This window comes from Cyprinodon tularosa, unplaced genomic scaffold (genome assembly GCF_016077235.1).
Source record: "Cyprinodon tularosa strain WSP-4 unplaced genomic scaffold, ASM1607723v1 ctg361, whole genome shotgun sequence".
NCBI lineage: Eukaryota > Metazoa > Chordata > Actinopteri > Cyprinodontiformes > Cyprinodontidae > Cyprinodon > Cyprinodon tularosa.
Genome location: NW_024039076.1, coordinates 105,241 through 122,937, shown reverse-complemented (window position 1 = coordinate 122,937; position 17,697 = coordinate 105,241). Strand labels below are relative to the sequence as shown.

Below are 17,697 nucleotides of genomic sequence, written 5' to 3'. Positions count from 1 at the left end.
TATAGTGGGAACAATGGACCCAGATCCACTCTCTGATTTAAGTGAACCATATGGATGTTAACACACCACAGCAGTTGCTTCTGATCTAACAAGCAGAAACAACTCTTTTTACGTTCTTAGAACCGGGAGCAGCCCTGGTGAGAGGAATTCAGACGGATAATAGAGCAAAGCACTAAAGCACCCTGATCCTGCCCTGGCTTCCTTCCATGTGGTTCTCCATTGTTTACACTCCTGATTACATCATCAATGCTAACCCTGCATGATGGCGTCACCAGACAAGCAGCAGTGGGGTGACAGAGGTTACGCAGCTTGCCAGCAGGGGGGTCAGAGCAGCTTTTGCCAACGGGAAGGGATCCAAATGCTGATTGTGGGCGGATCGACCCGTCTTTGAATAACTCGGTATAACCCGATAATTTCTGCTGAAAAGGGGCTTTAGATTACTACTAATATCTACGAATAGTAGATAGCAGATTTCCTGTCAGGCCAAGCTCAGATTTTCTTCTCAAATCGTTAGTTTGTTTAAGTTGGTTTTTGCTTGATGATTATGTACAGGGTTCCTACAGCATAAGGCGAGTTAAATTCAAGACTTTTTAAGACTTTTTAATGCCACTTGACATAAAAATTTAAGACCAAATTCACAAGAAACACAAGAAAAACCTGCTTGCGACAACTTAACCCAAAGGTTTATTTTAACATAAACCACTGCACTAATGTTACAAATTTTGAAAAACTTCCCATACAGGAAGAAAGCTAAAAACACACAAATGACAGATATATTTTTAACAATTATTTAACTGAATTCACAAACTTTGTTTTAGCAGGGAACAAAAGAAATCAGTTTTAAAGCCACAACATAACCAGTGCTAAGTCTTTTTTGCAGCTATTTTTCTTTGTATGGTTTTCTTAGTATGTTTGATTTGGTGAAAAGTGGAGGCGTTGCAGAGACAAGGGTGGAACTAAACTGAGAAATACCGGCTGTTTCTCTCTAACTCCATTTTGACGCTTTGTGTTTCGTGCTTCGCATGTGCGACTCCACTGCCTTCATTCCCATCGTTCCCAGCTTGAATGACTTCTTGGACAAAATCCACTGAGCCTCATGTATGTTCCCTGGTTTTAGCCATGGAGAAAACTCTTGGCTGGAGACAGTTTTCGTTACATTTACACTTGCTCATATTTTCCAGACAAAAAGTAAATGGTTCATCTCCCAAATGTCAGCGCTTTTATTGGTTCCACTATCGGGACGCAACCAATAATGGCGCGCCATTATTTTTTTTTATAAAAAAAAAAAGGTCAACTTTAATGTTCTATTTAGATTACAAAAATGTATCATAATAAAATAATCCTGTTTATGTTGTTTTAAAAATTAAGACCTACGAAAGACTGATTTAAGACATTTTAATACCAATTAAGGCCTTAGTTTTATTTTTGAAGACTTTTTAAGGACCCGCGGGAACCCTGTATGTAGAAAATGCTCTTTCTCTCCAGATAATTGAAGATTTCTGGTCAGACTAGAACTATCATCTATTCACGGTTTTATCAGCAGCTGAGTGATGCTGCCACCACCATGTTTTACTACGAGTACGGAGATCTGTGTTGCTTTTGTTCCAGATGCGTTCTTTGTATTCATTACCAACAAATTCCTGAGTAAAACCTGTTACGGTAGCCAATGTGATCTTGTGCAGAGATGGAGAGCTGAGAAAGACTGGAGTGAGATAGATGTTACTGTGGGATTTAAAGAGCAATGGTTGGCTTCTCTGTGCAGGACAAGATCGGACCTAAATTCATATGTGTTCGATTTAATGACAGTTTTGAACAGAGCATGTTAAAGTTAATGATACGATGCAGAGAAGAATGTGGCCCCGCAAAGATCACCATTAACCTGGGGCAAAGATGAAGGCATGTCTCAGAAGAACAGCCTGAAACCTGTCATGCTGGTTTCACTCCCATTACCCCTGGGGACTGATTAGTGTCATTCAAGATTCCCACCTTACTTCTCTGTACGCTCTCATTGTAAAATTTCCCCTTGTCATCTATTGTAAAAACGATGTTAGCATTGAACGACGAAGGCCTTCCTCTGTGAAGATCCTCCCGAAACCCGAACTTCAATAAATCCTCATCAGAAGAAGTTTGTCTGTCTTTGACCCACAAAGAATCAGATGATTTCTAATCTAATAAATAACAATGATTATTGTCACATATAAGCGGAACCTGCAGGTCCTGAAGTCTTTTCTATTGCTCTATTGACACCATTCAGTACCATTTAAAAAAAAATCACACACTGTTTGTTTTTACTTGATAAAAGCCCCATTTACACTACTCTTTTGAAACAATGCCGAGATCGGTCCGAACACGGTAACCGAGATAACTTTTGAGAGTAAACGGCCCACAAACTGAAGTGAACAGCCCCAGTTACAACCGAACCGAGCTAACATGATACTAGTTCATCAGTAGGGCTCCGCGTAATTCAGTTGTGGCTTGGTTCTCTGATAACAGAGCGAATGAACAGGCCGCGTCATCTCCTTACAGTCAGCTTCCAGTAGTTGGTGCTTCTGCTGCTCCTGTGTTCAACGGCGGAGAGCGGCTTTGCTATATTTGCTGCAGTCAGTGGGTAAAAAGCAGTTTTAATATATTTTTAAGCGAGAAAGTACACCTCAAAACATTATCTGTGCAGTCAGTCCATCCAGATTACCATCCTACATTCAAATATTATTTCACTGTCAGAGCCGCTCAGATCATCACATAGCAGCGGTGCACTGTGACTAGGAATCCAGCAACAGCAGGCTCAGGCACGGTCGCCTCTAGGAGGTTCCCCCCTGCTGTTTGTGGCAAATGTAAATAGATGTGTTAGAAATATTTAATTTATACTCCGTTTGTGTTTCATGGGTTGTGTTCTAATGAACTATTATGATGTATAATGTGTGATCCATCTTTTATTAACTCTTGCTTAAGATCGTTCCAGATAAAGGTCATGCAACGGACGGGTTGTGAAAGAGACCTAAACATCCTCTATCACATGTTTCTTCTAAACATGTGTTCTTGGAACAATTCAATTGTAAAACAACCACATGCTTTGTTTTAACATATGTGCTGAGGTTTAAAGTAAGATCTTTTTGTTTCCCTTCCCCTTAGTTAAACCTCAGCTGGTGTAATTAGGGACATCCCCTTTTCTTCAATAAATAGCGAGGAGAAAGCTGAAGACTGCAGAGTGGGGTGGAGACTATAAACTCCGCAGTCTCTTCCTACTCTCCTCGCGAGTAAATAAATTAATTGTCTCTGTGCCTTCTTTTTTTCCCTGTATGTATGTATGTATGTATGATGTTTTAGGTGCTTAGACCTGACAAGATGTTAGCGGTTTTCATGTACGAAATCCAAACTGCAGGCACCAGAATAATAAAAGTGACCATATTTTGCCAGCAGGTTTCCATATTTTAAGTTAATTTAGGCGTTAATAAACTGTTTCAGTGGAGTGATCATAGCGCTCTGCATTAGCAGCGCTGATGCTGTCTCCCTGCCAGCTCCCAGATCAGTTCCTCTAATTGGTTGCTGTGGCACGTCGAGCAGCAAAAGTTCAGTGTTTCCAATCCAACGCCACCAACAACAACAGTTAAATATGATACAAGAAACCAACTGCAGGGCTCTAAAGTAGTCTAGAGAATCCTTGCGAGCAGTAGTACCATAGATCGTCACTACGGGGCGAGGAACCGTGCTAGTGGGATGTCGTAAGGAACCGAGTCATAAGGAACCAAACTCAGCACGGTTAACTGATCCAAACTCGGTCCGAACTCGGCAAGGATCAGTTTCAGAAGATGGTGTAAACGGGGCTATTATCACCTATTTAGGATGTTTCATATTTGGTAGCCTTTAGAAAACCAACATGCTTTACAGGAACCAAAGTCTGGTTTAATATGGTGGACCACCATGTTCGATGCTAGGGATCGGATTAAAGGTGAGGTGTGAATTACATTTAGGTTAAGATTTGGTTTAGGAATATATTGGTAATGTCTGGGTAGGGCATAAATACACATACTTAAATTTTTTATTGATAAATCAATCAATAATAAAAGTCAGTCAATGTAAAATGCTTATATGGATCGAAATACTAACTTTCGTGTGTGTGTGTGTGTGTGTGTGTGTTGTGTGTGTGAGTACCAACTCATGGCAGCCTCCATTGTTTTTCTGACAGGGGTTGATAAGGTCGCACACCTTGCCATCTCCCATATAACCAGTTTTACAAACACACTCGCTCTGCAAACAGACACACAGAGGTTCACTTAAAATTACAGGAAACTGCAGGAAGATTAAAGAACATTATATAATATTTATTAATGATTGTTGTTATGGTGCATAATAGCACATTTGATTTAAATCCAAGAGGACTAGACTTTCAGTCAGTTTTCCTGAGAACATTTCCACAGCTATCCAGAAATCAGTCAATTGTTGCCGTTCACACCAGAGTTGATGATACCCATCCTGATAAGCACAGAAAAACTAAAAGAAAGTCCAGTGTCCTCAGATTTAAATCCGTTTTGTGGTTGCCGTGACCCAAATGACTGAGAATTAGGTGCAGAAGGCCTTCAAACTCTTTCAGTCATATTTATTTCTGAATGATGCAGTTAATAAAGATCAACTGTAAGCTATAAACTCTGTTACTACTGATCTACATGCCTGCTGTTGGTTATGCTCCAGATCCAGATCTCCATCTTTGATTAAATTCTCTGCACCCATCCAATCAGGACCGTGATCCAGAACAACAATCTCTGACACTGCAGCTGCTTTCAGGCTTGAAATAATTACTGTTTTTTCTTTACACTTCCAGCTCAGTGTTTAAGGGATTATTAAAAATACTGAAGCTTTGATATCTTTAAAAAACATAAATCAAAAATTTGGAATTCTGTTGATGGTAAATCTGTGTTATTTTAGGGTTTGTTTAAATACAGCAAATCGTCTGCCTTCAGCTGACCTGTCCTGGTCCGATGTGATTGCAGTCGGCGTTGGGGCTGCAGCCTCCTCGGCCTTCCAGCTGACAGTTGTTGATCTCCACGCAGACTTTCCCGTCCCCAGTCCATCCCTCAGCGCACACGCACGACACATTACCCGGACCCGCGTACACACACTCTGCCTGCAAACCGAGCAGATGTCGTGTACAATGACGTAAAGATATTCAGACAAAAAACATTTCAACAACTTCTCAGCTATCTTAGGGTTCAGTTGTTTTCCCATGACTATGAAAACTGATTTAGAAGATATCTTAGGTTCATTAAAGATTAACATAAAGGCTGGATAGTGACTGATAGAAACTGTCAGCCTTACGTTGGCGTCGCAGCCTCCGCGGTTGCTCTTTAGGCAGAGGTTGATGGGAGAACAGGAGTGGCCATCGCCCTCATATCCATCCCTGCACAAACAGCTGGTGAAACAAAAAAAGGGACAAAGTAAACAGAGGCTACAGAAAAAAAAGACAAAAAGAACCATAAAACAAAACAAACAACCATAAGTCAGGACATGGTGCAGAGTTGGGAAAGTGCTTGGTTAATTATATTTTTAAAAAAACAACTGAGAGGACATAGTGTCGGCTTGTTAAGGAGGATCTCTACTGTAATGGAGGAGATGCTGTGCAGGAGTTACTCATTCAATCGTATACTCGGGTTCTCAGCTGTCTGCTCTCTGAGCTGATCAGAGAAGCTGGTTCTGCTCAGCAAACTCCAGAAGTCGCTCCTTGTGCTGACGTCCCACCCACCTACTGAGAGCTTCTTTAAACAGACCGGTAGCTGATCAGCAGCAGCTAGAGAGAAAAACCCTGCAGGCGAAGTCTTAAAAAAAAAAAAAAAACACCTTAAATGGAATGGGGTGCACACCCAGTGCCACAGGCTGGTTTCTGCACAGACTGACGGTGCTGAGGGCCCTGTCACACCTTGCAGATTTAGAAAGCATATGCCTGATGTCCCAGATTCTTCTAAAATGCCGGCATATGCTGAACTTTCTATGTATTTTTTTTTCAATTTTGGGCGTATACATAGAGTATTCATAACGAGTCCAGAACTTATTCCAGCGACAGCCTAACTTATACATAACAGCAGCATAATCCCCATGAAAAGATGCACAAGCATAATTTCATGGGCTTTACGAAGCCTCAGTTAAAGCTGCTCCCCTCAGGCGCACAGAGGCGCTTGGTCTGCATTAAAAGATGTTTTAACCTAGCTGCCGTTTACCGCCTGCCCCCAAAAAGGGATTTAGAAAAAGAAAAAAAAGAAAGATAGAGGTTTCTGCTGCCACCAAAAACCTTCGGGCAAGTTGCTTTCACATTTCATTTGCCCAGAAACAATTTTTACTTGCCCAGTATGATGTTTGATAAATATAGTTCCTAATATTCATATATATATATATATATATATATATATGTATATGAATGAAACATGTTTGTTTTGTAAATGTTTTTTTTTGTAATTCAGTAAGTTTCCAGGTTCCTGGTGTGTATCTGCATGCGTCAGATAATGAACTCAAGCCTACATTACCGTGTTAACATGCTTTTCAATCCTTCCTGCACATTCTTTTCAAACTAAACTTTGCTTTAAACTGTTGTGTGCTTGGCAAAATATAAATTGTAATGTTAAAAATCTAAAACAAAACCTGACAGGTTAAAAACTTACACGACTACTACTCACCAATTTAACATGTTTAGCTCTATAACATTTAAATGCACCACTCCAATGTCTAAGAGAAAAAAATTTAATGAACATTTTTTAATGTATGACCTGCATCACTGTACAGAAGACTGCCATATGATAGAAATATTTACACCGTGCGCAGACAATTATTATTATTATTTTCCTAATCCCTGACTAATCAATTTTTTATCTAGCATGTATTATAGTATACAGGTGCTGGTCATAAAATTAGAATATCATGAAAAAGTAGATTGATTTCAGTAATTCCATTTAAAAAGTGAAACTTGTATATTATATTCATACATTACATACAAACTCATATATTTCAGATGTTTATTTTGTTTAATTTTGATGATTACAAATGACAACAAATGAAAATCTCAAATTCATCATATCAGAAAATTAGAATATTGTGAAAAGGTTCAAAATTGATGGCCCCTGGTGCCACACTCTAATCAGCTAATTAACTCAAACCACCTGCAAAAGCCTTTAAATGGTCTTTCAGTCTAGTTCTATAGGCTACACAATCATGGGGAAGACTGCTGACTTGACAGTTGTCCAAAAGACGACCATCGACACCTTGCACAAGGAGGGCAAGACACAAAAAGTCATTGCTAAATAGGCTGGCTGTTCACAGAGCTCAGTGTCCAAGCACATTAATAGAGAGGCGAAGGGAAGGAAAAGATGTGGTCGAAAAAAGTGTACAAGCAAGAGAGATAACCGCACCCTGGAGAGGATTGTGAAACAAAACCCATTCAAAAATGTGGGGGAGATTCACAAAGAGTGGACTGCAGCTGGAGTGAGTGCTTCAAGAACCACCACACACAGACGTATGAAAGACATGGGTTTCTGCTGTCGCATTCCTTGTGTCAAGCCACTCTTGAACCACAGACAGCGTCAGAAGCGTCTTGCCTGGGCTAAAGAGAAACAGGACTGGACTGCTGGTGAGTGGTCCAAAGTCATGTTCTCTGATGAAAGTAAATTTTGCATTTCCTTTGGAAATCAAGGTCCCAGAGTCTGGAGGAAAAGAAGAGAGGCACTTCATCCACGTTGCTTGAAGTCCAGTGTAAAGTTTCCACAGTCAGTGATGGTTTGGGGTGCCATGTCATCTGCTGGTGTTGGTCCATTGTGTTTTCTGAGGTCCAGGGTCAACGCAGCCACATACCAGGAAGTTTTAGAGCACTTCATGCTTCCTGCAGCTGACCAACTTTTTGGAGATGCAGATTTCATTTTCCAACAGGACTTGGCACCTGCACACAGTGCCAAAGCTACCAGTACCTGGTTGAAGGACCATGGTATCCCTGTTCTTAATTGGCCAGCAAACTCTCCTGACCTTAACCCCATAGAAAATCTATGGGGTATTGTGAAGAAGAAGATGCAATACACCAGACCCAACAATTCAGAAGAGCTAAAAGCCACTATTAGAGCAACCTGGGCTATCATAACACCTGAGCAGTGCCACAGACTGATCGACTCCATGCCACGCCGCATTGCTGCAGTAATACAGGCCAAAGGAGGCCCAACTAAATACTGAGTGCTGTACATGCTCATACTTTTCATGTTCATACTTTTCAGTTGGCCAACATTTCTATAAATCCTTTGTTTTTATTGGTCTTCAGTAATATTCTAATTTTCTGATATGATGAATTTGAGATTTTCATTTGTTGTCATTTGTAATCATCAAAATTAAACAAAATAAACATCTGAAATATATGAGTTTGTATGTAATGTATGAATATAATATACAAGTTTCACTTTTTAAATGGAATTACTGAAATCAATCTACTTTTTCATGATATTCTAATTTTATGACCAGCACCTGTAGATTACATTCATCATCCAGCTGCTGCTCTGCAGAATTCTCTCCCCAAGGAGAAAAAAATCACGCCATCTAGCGGAAAATCACACGGCTTTTTCGGCGAGAATGTGTACAAAACAACAAAAATGGCGCCGGCAACGCTTGTGGGTCGTTTTCAGCGAATGTTGGTGATTTTAAAGTAATTTCAAGTGATAAATTAATTTTTTTTGCAATCATTGCACTTACCCGGTGGGCAAATGCAATGAAATTTGTACTCTCCCAACAATAAAAACTACTTGCCCTGGGAGATCGGGCAACATCGAGCCTTGGTATTATAATTATTGTTTATTTATTTGTTTTTACATTCCTTTAGTTTAGATTTACACAAAATATGTGTTACTGATAACGGTATGCACTACAAATGTCATTAGAGTTTCATTTATATGGCTAGCAGAATATTAAAACAAAAGTGCTACTATGCAATTCATTCTTGAAGTATGTGTATACAATGTGATTAATCCTGATTAACCAGGAAAATTTGGCAGGTATTTGTGATTTAAGATTTTAATCGATGCACAGCTATACATAATACAATAGACTCAGGCAGGCCCAAAGTTGGTCCTTGGTGAGGCGTTATTCTACAGGTTTCCCTGCTTTAGCACAGCTGATTCGGATGATTGCAGTTCAGCAAAAACCTGTTAATCAGCTATCAATGGATATCAGCTGTGCTGGAGCAGAGAAACCTCTAAAACCTGCTGGACAGCATCCCTGAAGGACTGTTGACCTCCCCCCCTCCAAACCTTGCATGCTTATAATGGGTAAGAAAATATGTAGCATGACCGTACTCTGTGCATTGTCAACATGAGGGGGGAAAATCCCTTTTGTGACGAATAAGAGCTGTGCACTTTTTCATTCTCCATGTCTCTTTACAGACTCTTGATTTTCAAATTTTTTTAATATAAAATGAGCTAACATTTAAATCCAGACTTTCTATTTGCTTTGATTTAATTGTAATTTGTGCCCACCTGCAGAGATGATTTAATTGTAATTTGTGCCCACCTGCAGAGATGATTTTTAAATCAACATTACTCTACCGCTGTTTTTTTTCTGATGGGCTAACTATGTCTGTATGCACAGAAAACCTGTCTCCATCCTGTCAGTTTGCACCCGACTGTCAGAAGTATTTAAAAAGATGCAAAAACTGCGGCCGCAGCTGAGTTTCTGATTGGAAGATAGCTTTGCACATGATACATATTTACATTTGCAAATCCTCCAACCATAAACATGATGTTTAGTAATTAGAGTATCAACTGTATATTAATTCAAGCACACACCCCCAAAAATGGTTTGCATACGCTGCAAACGCAAATCGCTTTGGACCTTATAAGAAGAAGCGTAAAAACATGTCTGCAGCCGTTATGTGCCTATGTGTCTTATCATCCTGCCATTGGGTCAATAAGATGTGGTTTGGAGTACAGAGCCATTTGCCTTTCATCTAAGTTTATAAATTCTGCTTGAAGCTGCATTTACAAACAGTCAAGCTGTTTGAATGATTCCTGCCTGAAATGTAAGAACTTTTCCTTACAGTGCTGTTAAAAATAAAAATGCTGACCAGGCTAGCTAAATGCTCAGAAATCTGTTTGCATTGATCGTCTACAGAAACTTTCAATGTGGCAATAACCTGCCTAACTGTTGATTTAATCAGATTGTAACTTAGATTGTCTAGATATTTAGCTGTTTTTTTATTAGTAGGTTACCTTCTGTAACTGCTTAGTTTATAGTTTCTTAATTATTTTGGTAATTTTTTTTTGTTCAAATTTTAAAATTATGTTTGTGCCACCATCTTGCCCAGTGCTCGCCAAAAGGCTTTTCAGGCAAAATAATGACTTTCTTACCATCAATTTTATTATCTGTATGTGTTTTAGAACCAGTTCTGGATCTATATGTTGACTTGTCCTTTTAGTGATTCTGTCTAAAGAACAGCTGATCCTTTTTTTTTGTGTTCGGCACAACGAAACATGCCTCTGATAAAATTGATTGATAAAATTAGTAAAAGAAAAGTTGACAGTGTTTCTTAAATTCAGTGTGTGGTTGGAAAATTTGGAAAATTTAGATTTTCTCTAGTTTCATATATTTAGTTATGTTTTTCTTTATCCTCTTTATCCTGCAAGGTCACAAAATGTCTGAGTGAGAAGTGTTTTGCATACAAGGAATACTTATTTCATAACAAGCCAAATACTTTCTCAAGAATTGTTATTGTTTAACCAAAGTGTGTGTAATTTTTTTTTGACTGACACAACCTTCACGGCTTTTTCCTCATAAGTAAGGGAGGCAAACTCTGTCTAGATCCGAACTGTTATTTAACTGAGGTGAATAGTTGAATAGTTTTTTCCTACTACAAGGGACTTGGTTTTATTTCTCTGGAATGAGAGAGACAAGACTCTTGGTGTGCTCTTTCCAGAGAACTATATGTGCCCAATCCAAAATGCAAGGCGTGAAACTGCAGGAACATCTCTATTTATTTTAGGCTTTTTAAATTGAGACTGCTCAGAATGCTGCAAGTAAAATGTTGTCTGATCAAAGCTGCTTCACTCAACCTGCTTCTAAAGACACAAACCAACCATCCCTTGGAGTAAAAACAGACTGCATGAGACCAGAGCGAACCATGATGGTTGTTCAGTGGTGGGAAACCTTACCTATAATCCAGTCCAGTGTGGGTGCAGTATGCGTGGATGTGGCAGTGAGCCATCAAGCCGTCGGCATTGCAGGGCGTGGCCGTTTTTTCACAATAATCTCCAGAATATCCCTCCACACACGATCCTCTCCGACACACGCCGCCACTGCCGGGCCGGTTATCGCACACGCCATGCAGGCAGCGGCACTCTGAGGAAATGACAGCAAGAACTGCTTTTTGCTCCAACCGGTTTAATAACATGAAGTTCTACTCAGATTCATGCTGCTAGTGCCAAAAAAAAACCAATTGGATTAATCGTGATTAATCCAGTATTGAAGTAATCATCAACTAATTTAGAAACCGATTAAACGTTAAGTGGAGCATAGAGATTGTAAAACATGACTGTAGGTGACAGAGAGAGAGACTTCATAACTGTGGGCAGACGTGAACAGCAGGAACACCAGGTAGCGTGTAGGAGTCTATCTGCTGTCAGGAGGTTGATCTGGACTGCACTGTGCAGCAGGTTGTGCTTTACCAATGTCAAAGGGTTGATCGAATCATTCTATAGGGTATTTGGTGTTGGTCCTTAAGGTCTCTGAATAGGGTGTGTAACTTTGGTTGGGCTATAAATGGCATATTTGCTGTCCCGTGAGCCCTATTGAAAGCCTGGTTAAAAGCACTAGAATGAAACGACAGGTTTTCTTCCTTTTATGGTATGCTCATGAATATTTAGATGAGCTGTGCTCTGATTGGTTGGTTTACAACGAGCGAAGCTGCTGAGCAAAGACGCATCATAGCAACAAGCACTCTGTCAGGACTCCTGTCTGTCTGTTGTGTTTCTGTGTTTGTCTCCCTTTGTCTCCCTACTGTAAAAGTGCAGAAAGCCTGAGTTCCTTTAAATTAAGACTAAAAACACATTTGTTTAGGATTGCCTTCAACTGTTCTAGTTAAACAGTTCAACTAAAACATCTTTTCTTTAATCCAACTGTTTTTAATATTCTTTTTTTGTTTCTGCATTTTTTATTTTATTTTATTTTTTTTCCTACTTGCTTTGATTCTGTTTTATCTTCCTATATTTTAATCATGTAAAGCACTTTGCATTGTCTTTGTACTGAATTGTGCTATACAAATAAATTTGCCTTGCCTTGCCTGCCTTCCTGCACCAGGAGGCGCCTGGTTCTGGTCAGCCTCCTTACACACCTGCTGATGGTTTCCTCGTTATCAGAGTGTTCTTAAGCTGCTGTCTGCCACTACCTCAACGCCAGAGTGTTTGCCAGTTTTGGGTACTCTAGCCAAGCTGAGTTTTGCTGAGTCAAGCTGAGTTTTTGTCAACCTGAGTTTTAACTTTGTTTTTGTCTTTGCCTCTCGGCGGGAAGTCATCCTGCAAACTGGATTTCAAACAGGAGGTTTGGATCCACTTTCCCCAAGAGATCGTTTGAGCTTCACACTGAGAAAGGGATTAATCTCCACTACGACCCGTTCAAGTACCGCAGGAAATCTGATTGGCAGTCAGTTTCTCCGTTAACAACCGCATTCTGCGTAAAACCTGTTCCGCCCTCCACCGAATCAGACAAAGACTGGAACTACAGCACACAGACTGGAGTCAAGGATTCAACAACTTCTCTGGAAACGTGAGTCAGCAACCAAATCCTCTTCCCCAAGTTCTCGAGCCAAATTTCGCACTGAGCATGAACTAACCACTGTGTCTTCCCCTCACTTTTCAGTTCCGGTTGAGCAGTGTTCAGAGCAACACTTCTCTCAGTATTATCTCTTCAATAAAACCTGTTAAACCTTTTCCCTGGTCTCCCTGTTTGGTCTTCAGCATTTGGGTCTGAACCTTAGTAAAATCATGACACACTCACTCACTGAAACATCAGAATGTTGATATGGTAGGGTGACCAGACGTCCTCTTTTTCACTGACATGTCCTGCTTTCATATAAAAAAAAAAAGTCCGGGGGAAATTTCAAAATCATCCGGGATTTTCGTCTAGGATGGGATTGGACTTTATACCAGGCCAGTGACTTTTTGCTCCTAAACATGATTAGCCCCACATCTAGTCACTGACCTGTGTTTTCTACCTTTGCAGTGAATCCAGTTATCTGCCCAACTGACGATCAGCTGCTCGCTGAGTTATTTGTTTTAAATAAAGCTTGTTGAAAACAGTCCTGAACTGTCTGTCTGAATATTGGGTCCAAGTTTCTGAGGTTGTTACATTTACATTTAAGATTAAAAAAAGATCTCTGTCAATATGCTCTATCCATCACTCTTCAGGCAGAAAGCATTAGTTTTACCTGGTTTAATTTTGTAAAAAATCTTCTTTTAGGAACCTTTAACTATCCGATTATTAATCGATTAAATTATGAAAAAATAATCAACAGATTCATCGATTTGCAAATTATTAATTAGTTGTCGCCCTAAATGCTGCACAGCAAAATAAATAATCAGAATCTGTTAAAGCGCACTGATTTATTTCAAACACGTTTCAGATCAAACGGGTTTAAGGATGAGGAGGAGATGCTAACCTTCGTCGCAGTTTTCTCCATGTTTGGACGGATCCGTGCAGATATGACAGGCGAGTCCTCTGAATCCGGAATGGCAGCTGCATGAGCCGTTACCATGGATACCGTCAAAACACTGTTGACATGGGGGAAAAAAAAGACATTTACAGCAGCACACACCCATATAACACAGAGACAGACGTTCCAGAAGGTTCCTCACTGCTCCTTTGTCGTAGCAGGGATGCTGGAATCCTCCGATGCAGGGTTTACAGTCCGGACCGTAGAAACCTTTGCAGCACTCCGCCACCTGCCCAACACATCGCACTCATTAAAAGGACCACACTGCAAAAACGAGCTAGAAAAATGTCTATTTCCCCTTGAATTGAGTAGGTATGTTATGTTTCTGGCCTGTTAACTAGTATTTGTTTTCATTCCCCTCCCCCTTCTGCTCTGTGCATTTGGCCTTCTTAAGCAAGCCTCTGACTAGTTGACAGTGTCAGATTGCCCGAAAGCCTTGGCTAGTAAGTATCCAGCATTTTTCTGTCTGTCTACCTGATCCTGACCTGTTTCTGCATCCTGATTTTTTGAGCCTGCCTAGCCCTTGTTGGATCTGTTTTTTGTGCCGCCTGGATCCCTGACCTGTTTCTGTGCCCTGACCTTGTCCCTGGATTCTGTTTTGGATTCTCTGATAATCAGATCACCTGGCTCTGACCCTGGACCTCCTTTGACCAAGATTGTTTGCCGAGCCTCAGTGAGAATTCACTGTCAAGCAACCAAAGTTTTCTGGAACAAGACACCCCGCCTGGATATTAAGGAAGGTTAGTGGCTTAGTAGTCTGAACCTTAAATCATCAATCTCAGCCACTAACCTGTTCTCTCCTCTCCAGAGGCTCTGGCTCCCCTGATCCTGAATAACCTGCATTATTCCCTCAATAAATCTTTTAAAGTTATTTCCTGTTGTGTTCTGGTAGTTTCTGGGTCCTTCCATGATTTCCAATGGAATTATTATTTTAGTCTCAATATAAGATAATTAGATATGATGCCCTTGAAATAAAACAATGCAATTTTTTTTTCTTATTTTAAATGTAAATAGTCCTGATCCATTGGCAAAGTGTGTCACTTACCTCCCTAATTCAAGAGAAAAACGCCTTATACTAAGAAAAAAAATGACTTATGTAGATTTCAATTATTGCAGTGCAGGAGTCAAAAGGATTAATCATTGAACATTTATCTGCTACAGCTGTGTTTTGCTGCTGCAAAGAACTGAAATATCACTAATCCACATCATGCAGCCCCCAAAGTAAAGCCAACAGTGTTCTGCAGACATGGACTTAGAATGACTAAAGAGGATCTGGCATAATTTAATTAGGCATCCGATCATCTTGGTAGAACAAGGGTGGTGTTCTATCTGTACAGGTATAGACAGCGCAGTTAATGAAATATTTTCCCTCATGAATTAAAGGAGCAGCAGGTCTACAGATGATGGAGCTTCTCTGCCGATCTCTACGGTAAAGGCTGGCTGTCCTACAGAGGAAGCTCAGTCAGACGCTTACATCCTGGCTCCTTTGGTCAGGATCCAAACCGTCTGACTAAAGGGCAAGATTGAATAATAGATGAGCAGAACGTCAACCTTTAGCTCAGCTTTACAGCAACAGTTTTTTCAAAATGCTTCACAAAATACCAGCAACAAGAGCACCTGGAGCCCCACCACAGACTCCATGCAAGACCAAGAACAAAAAAAACTGTCTAATGTGATAAAATTGGTGTCATATCAGGACAGAGTTAGACAAGAGCAAAAAGTGGGGAAGCTTTAACTAAGCAGCAAGCTCCGTTCAAAACGACTTATTTATACTACTAACTAATATTTATTACCGCAATTTTCAGACTATTAGCCGCACCTGAATATAAGCCGCAGAAGCTAAATTGCATGATTTGTACATATACAAGCCGCACCGGACTATAAGCCGCAGGTTTTTTATGTTTAATGTCTGTCTTTCTCGCTGTCGTTCTGTCTCGTTCCACTCGCGGTAGAAGTCTGCTTCCGGAGGACCTCTGCATTCCTGCGTGCGGCTACCGTACTTGTGTGTTGAAGCAAATGTGACATCAACATGGCGGATGGTAAAATCCATAGATTTAGGAATTACCCTAGTGGCCGTTAGCTGTAAAAGTCCGTAGATAAGCCGCATTGTTATATAAGCCGCAAGGTCGAAAAATGAAGAAAAAGTCGCGGCTTATAGTCCGAAAATTACGGTACTTCCTTCCCTCAGATGACTCTGAAACGTTTTTATGTTTTTAAAACAAGTCAATGGTATCAATTAGCTTTTAAAACATTTTGGAGCCTGGCCATTTGGTGTTAGGATCAAAATTTTACAGTGTACCTTATGTGATAGTTATTTTAACAAATATTGGATAAGCTAATTATAAAGATCCAGGAGGTTTCTAGAAACCATCCACATATATCTCTTGCTCATTCTTTGTTTTTCTGAGGCTCAGTTCATCTCAGCTAAATCGTAAAAGAACATCTTTGTCCTTCTGCAACGATTGAGATTTTATAGTTTTAAGCCGCTGTCAAACCTTGACGATTTAGACCAGCGTATGCCTGACGTACGAAAAATCTGGCAAAATGCTTGCATACGTTGGATAAGTTATGGGTACGTTTTATATACAGGGTTCTGTGGAACGGTATTTTTCTTTGGCCTGTTTGTCAGTGATGTTAAAGTCTGTTTTTTCTCTTTTCCTCAATAAAAGTAATTACTTAGAAGCCTTGCTGAGATGAAAGGAAAGGAAGGGAAGGAAAGGAAGTTTCCCCCTAGGTTAGATAAGGGGGAAACAAGTCAAGATTCTCACGTCCTGGTGTGAATAGAAAACAATTGTCATCTCTGTCCTTTGATGAGCTAAAGTGTTTTCTCTTGGAAAATGTTAATGTGTGGGTAGTCCCCTTTTTATGCAGGGGTTGGCATGCTGCAGCCTCAGAACATCACTGAACTGCATTTAGGCTGGTCGTGGGTTCTCCTTTGCAAAGTAAAATAAAACCTTTTCTTCCTATAATATCAACTCTCAGCGTTCATATAGTTTTTTAACTCGACAGTTCCTACAGCATAAGACAAGTTAAATTCAAGACTTTTTAAGACTTTTTAATGCCACTTGAAATAGAAATGTAAGACCAAATTTACAAGAAACACAAGAAAAACCTGCTTGCGACAACTTAACCCAAAGGTTTATTTTAACATAAACCACTGCACTAATGTTTCAAATTTTGAAAAGGTTCCCATACAGGAAGAAAGCTACAAACACACAAATGACAGATATATTTTAACAATTATTTAACTGAATTCACAAACTTTGTTTTAGCAGGAAACAAGACAAATCAGTTTTAAAGCCACAACATAACCAGTGCTAAGTCTTTTTGCAGCTATTTTTCTTTGTATGGTTTTCTTAGTATGTTTGATTTGGTGATAAGTGGAGGCGTTGCAGAGACAAGGGTGGAACTAAACTGAGAAATACCGACTGTTTCTCTGTAACTCGAATTTGACGCTTTGTGTGACTCCCCTGCCTTAATTCCCATCGTTCTGAGCTTGAATGACATTGGCGGTCTGAGCAGCTGTACAACGGTGCTCTGTCACCGGGAACCCCATTCAACGGCAGCCTCCAGCCCGGTCGCCTCTTCGCGGTTCTCCGCTACTGTTCGCGGCTGGAAGTAGATATTAGCCTTTTTCATGTACGTAATCCAAACTGCAGGCCCCAGAATAATCAAAAAACGAACATATTTTGCTGGCAGCTTTTTACATTTTAAGGTAATTTAGGCGTTAATAAACTGTTTCAGAGGAGTGATCATAGCGCTCTGCATCAGCAGTGCTGTGTCTGACTCCCTGGCAGCTCCCAGATCAGCTTCTCTGCTTGGTTAATGTGGCGCGTCGAGCAAAAGTTCAATTTTTCCAACTCTAGGAGCTGCTGCTTCTAAAGCGAGTTGTGTGCATCAGATGCTCAGAAGTGCTTGAGACGCTGCAGGACCTTTTGCTGCACCTTGATGCGTGTCAACCATTGACTTTGCATGTAAACTAGCTG

At 40.2% G+C, this 17,697-nt stretch overlaps 1 protein-coding gene across 1 annotated transcript in view; it reads right to left on the bottom strand.

The window, feature by feature from the left end:
* The window catches only part of stab1 (stabilin 1), a 180,894-nt gene that overhangs the window by 124,627 nt on the left and 38,570 nt on the right, over positions 1-17,697 (bottom strand). The window contains exons 21-26 of the mRNA XM_038295866.1: positions 13,854-13,940; positions 13,658-13,769; positions 11,157-11,343; positions 5,311-5,404; positions 4,961-5,119; positions 4,150-4,245 (exon numbers count right to left, since the gene is read on the bottom strand). Coding sequence (XP_038151794.1) covers positions 4,150-4,245; positions 4,961-5,119; positions 5,311-5,404; positions 11,157-11,343; positions 13,658-13,769; positions 13,854-13,940 — 735 coding nt within the window. The remainder of the gene's footprint in view (positions 1-4,149; positions 4,246-4,960; positions 5,120-5,310; positions 5,405-11,156; positions 11,344-13,657; positions 13,770-13,853; positions 13,941-17,697) is intronic.